Here is a 4,596-nt window from a genome sequence, read left to right as displayed (position 1 = left end):
TTTTTTTATTGGACAGGTATTACCCTTTTAAAAAACTACGCGTAATAATGTTATTGGCTATTTTAAATGGCAAGCTACTATCTTTTAAAACTCCCGATTCTAATAATTGATTAATTGCTCTCAAACGAAGTTTGCAGCAATTATATTAGTTCTGTGGTTTTTTTATGCGATTTTCCATCAATTTTTTTGTCTTACCCTTCTGACTTTTTGTCCTAAAAAACGGGCTGAGCAGGTAAAGCCCGGAGGTCATTAAGTGGCTAAGCAGGTAAAGCCCGGAGTAAGCTCTGGATCCGAATTAGCTGCTTATGAAGCCAATTGGATCAATCATTGAGTTTTGATTTGAAATGATATGTTCTTTAATTAATATAAAGGAGATCGATTTTTTAATAAAAAAGATCGACTGATTACAATCCGAATTCTCTTTGGATTGTAACAGTCCAAGATTGGTCCAAAAATAGCCCTGCTAATGCTGTTCGCCCATTCGGAACACATAATTTTTCGAATGTGATAGATATAGATAATTTGTAAGTTAAAAAATCAAAAATAAATGCATTTTTGATAGTCAACGAGTAAAAATTGCAAAAAAAAGCTTATTTCATGCTGTTTTTGATGAGAAAGACTGAATTTTGAAATATTTAGCCGGAATTTTTGAAAAAAAATATAATGAAAGTATTCGACGTTATTTTTTTTGTCTTTGAAAATAAAATTAACAACACTATTCTTCAAAATTTTAACTAAATTTTGCAAAATTGCCGAAATTTTAGGCAAAAATTCCGGAAAATGTGAATAAAAACAACGGAATTCACTCTACTTTCCTCAGAAGTTTAAACCTCGATAATTCCCTGTAAATAGAGAAAATAAAAAATCTGTATAATTCCATATTCTACGCTGGACGAGCTTTCTAATGATACCACTCACAACTCTCTACGATGAATATATCGATCGGCCAAAATTGTCTGAACAAAAAAACCCATTTGTGTATATAGTTCCTCCCCCCTCAAGAGGGGTCGGAACAATAAAGGACATCTGTAATCACCAAGTCAAGATTTATTAGGTTCTGTACGACAAATTTGGTTTTGAAAGAGTTACTACTTTTTCGTCTACATACGTAGCTAAAAGCCTGATGATTGAGTAAACGTTTTCATTCCACGTTTCAACATTTAAACTGAGATTTAACTTTTTCAGTTAGAATTTGTCTGTAATTACAATTGCATCTGCAATTATGTCTTCCTTGAGGCGAACACACCAGTCGGAGGCACAGAGGCTGTCTCAGGCACGTGAACAGGAATACGCTAACAAGGAATTGGAGAAGGAATTGAGGAAGATGAAGTTAGTGGAGGCACAGAGTGCACAGGATGAGAGGGCAGATGCCAAACGTCAAATTAGACAGGTTAAAAGGAGAAAAGGGGGAAGGGATATTTTCTGTGCCCCCCCCCCCCCCCACTACGTTATGTTATGCACCCCCCATATACAGAGCACTTGGCATTACATAGTAATTTATAATGTAAAAATATGGCACGTGCACTTGAGGGTGCGAATAGTATGCACACACACTAGAGGGGGGTGTTGGGGTTGACCCAAACAGAAAAAAAATCCAGAGAAAAATCGAACATTTTCAGGCGTGATCATAGGTTTCAGTAATATGCGTCATAGTATTTGTTTATAGTAGTGAAAGGTCACTGACAAATGTGTTGTCTCGTTTTCAGCTAATCGCCAAGATTAGTTACTACAAAATGGATAGAAAAACTCAGCCACAACGTTGTTATTGGCCAGCGAGAAGCTGAGTTGATGAAAAATGTCGAGAAGTCAGTAACATCCTGTGTATAGATTTTTAATGCGATTACAAGTTGCCTTCTGCGTAGGTGATTAGACTGCTTCTTCGCGCCACTCTTCTCTCGCCGTTCGTCATATAGAAACAGTGGCGAGAAAAAAATTGTAGAATGAGTTATTAAATACCTGTAATACCTGATAGCTGGTGCTTTTTGAAAACCGTAGCTGGTGCATTTTGAAAACAGTTTCAAGTTAAATTATTGAGCTCTTTGTTGGTTGCGTAGGTGGAGGCAATGCGACAAGAACAGCTGATGGAACAGGCAATTTATGACAAGTTCCACCGGGAGGAAGAAAGGAAACAGGAGATTGCGAGGGAGGAAGCACTGGCCACTGAGCTGGCGAGAGCCAAGCTGGCCCAGATGAGTGAGGATAAAATGAGACAGCAGGTGAGAGAGAGTAGCATTGAGTTGAGAGAGTTGGAAGCCAAACTGAAGGAGGGATACGTGGCCAAGGAAAGGGCGGCTCAGATTATGGAAAAACAGGTGGGTTGTACAGCAATTGTTAATTTTAGAAGATTTTACGAAGGACTTTTGACTCTGTCAGCGTACAATAATTCGCTGCTGGTAAAAATTGGAGAAAGATTATGTAACAGAGCTATTCGCTGCTGGCAAAAATTGGAGAAAGATTATGTAAAAGAGCTATGGAACTTCGTAATAACATAGGAGATCATTATCACAAATTTTTTATAATAGTAATCTTCACGTTTTAGGACTATATTTTGATCTATTGGGGTTCAATTGAGTTGTGGTTGTTTTAGTAAAATTTTTCAGATTTTTCAAAAAGTTATTGCAGGAAGACTGAGCATGTTATCTTTTGTTCTAGAAAAATCTTATCAAAATAAAATTTGGACCAATAATAAATATTCACTAGTTTAGCGTTTTCAGGAAACATGTTTGGGTGTGAAATAATTGTCTTTTGGCTCATTTAGGTGATTGAACACGACAAGAAGGCGAGAGAGGCGGAGATTGCTGTGCAGATGAAAAAAGAACACGAGTTGGCTGAAGAACAACAGAAGGTTCTAGAACTTCAGAGACTGAAAGAGAAAGAGATCTACCAGAGCCAGCTAGAGAACCAACTCATAGAACAAGAACAGCGAAAACAAGAAGCTTACGAAGAGTTCCTTAAAGATAAATTGATGATTGATGAAATCGTGAGAAAGATTTACGAAGAAGATCAGAGAGAACAAGAGATCAAAATGGAAACTCAAAAACAAACTCAGAGATACATTGCGGAGTTTATGAAGAAACGCAAAGATTGGCAAGATGCAGAAAAAGCAGCGCTAGAAGAGGAGAATCGAAAGATTTTGGAGTTCGCCAAGATGCAGCAACGTCGGGAGGAGGACAGAATGGCCGATGCTCGTAAGCGAGAGGCTGTCAAGCAGAAATTGGTGGAGGAGTTGAGTAGCAAATTGGCACAAGAAGCTGCAGATCGCGAGGAGCTGGAGAGGATTAGAACTGAATTGTTGATGGAAGAGCAGGAAGAGAACGAAAGAATGAAGGAAAGAGACGCGATTGAGAAACGACTGAGGGACATGATAGCACTGCAGAGGTCGTATGAACAACAGCAACAGCTCAAGGTACCAAATTTATGATTGACTTAACAGTATATGTTTAATAAATTGCACAGCTAAAATTTGTTGTCGAGATTGAAATTGAAGGTACAACTATAAAGATATTTTTTTCTACATTTTTTTTTGAAAAATTTGGGAATTGATGCAAACGTGTGTATTGGTCTTTTGCAAGGGTCAATACTTGTAGCAATTGAATGTTGTGACATCAAGACGTAATATTTGATTGATTTGCAAATTCCGGTTCTTGAGATAAATAGCTGGATTTTGTTTTTGCGTCTATAATTAAGCAAACTTGAGTATTACTGCGGTTGTACTTTTTTTTACATTTCAAACCGTTAGCTCGATCAACTCTATAATTTTGGTTGCAAATTATGCTTGTTTATTCCATGAGTTATGAGTTGAGATACATAATAGCGCTTTTGTTTAGGAATTGCAACGGGAAGCCGAGCTGGCGGAAGAGGAAGAGTTCCGAAGAAAGATGTTGGAGAAATTTGCGAATGATGACAGAATTGAACAGATGAATGCTCAAAAGAGAAGAATGAAACAACAGGAACACAAACGCGCAATTGAGCAGCTGATTGAGGACAGACGCAAGATGCAGGTTGCAGAACGACAAGCAGACTTGGACATGGCAAAACAAGCGGAGGCTTTGGAGAAGTTCAGAAGACAGATCATCGAGGAAGAGAGAAGAAAGTTGATCCAGGAGCATGCCGAGAAGCTCCTAGGATATTTGCCCAAAGGTGTCTTCAAGGATTCATCCGATCTCGATTTGTTACCTGAGGATCTGAAAAAGAAGTATACAGAGCGATTAGTTGATCCCTTTAACTCCGAGGACTTTTTCATGTAACATTCCTGCAGGTCAATAAGGAACTGTTTCTTCCCTCTTAAGAAAAATTTTTTATTGACGCTTATGAACAAAAAATCTAACGCGTGTTTTAAAATTGACAGTGGTCGCCTTACCCTAATAGGAGGCGAAACTACGCATTACAATTTATATGTATCGTTATAAAGGTTAAAATTATCAATTATGGAATGGAAAAATCTATCGAGAGAAAATGAAACAGTTCCTATCAACAATTGCGAATTTGAATTCATAGAATAGAATAGAGATGAAATTTAGTGCCCGCGAACATTTGCTGTTTCATTTTTACTATCACTGGGTCCAACCAAATGTGAAAATTGACGGTCCTTCAGAT

The 4,596-nt window shown here is 37.7% G+C and overlaps 1 protein-coding gene across 1 annotated transcript; it reads left to right on the top strand.

The window, feature by feature from the left end:
• The first annotated feature begins 1,165 nt into the window (after window positions 1-1,165).
• LOC142344891 (meiosis-specific nuclear structural protein 1-like) lies at window positions 1,166-4,318 on the top strand. The gene is made up of 4 exons (XM_075396936.1): window positions 1,166-1,390; window positions 2,055-2,312; window positions 2,759-3,406; window positions 3,828-4,318. Exons 1-4 carry the CDS (start codon window positions 1,223-1,225, stop codon window positions 4,245-4,247), a joined length of 1,494 nt encoding a protein of 497 aa, XP_075253051.1. The 5' UTR covers window positions 1,166-1,222; the 3' UTR covers window positions 4,248-4,318.
• The last annotated feature ends 278 nt before the right edge of the window (window positions 4,319-4,596 follow it).

The sequence above is a fragment of the Convolutriloba macropyga genome, chromosome 8 (assembly GCF_964194025.1).
Source record: "Convolutriloba macropyga chromosome 8, txConMacr16.3, whole genome shotgun sequence".
NCBI lineage: Eukaryota > Metazoa > Xenacoelomorpha > Acoela > Convolutidae > Convolutriloba > Convolutriloba macropyga.
This window is presented reverse-complemented; position numbering and strand designations above follow the sequence as displayed.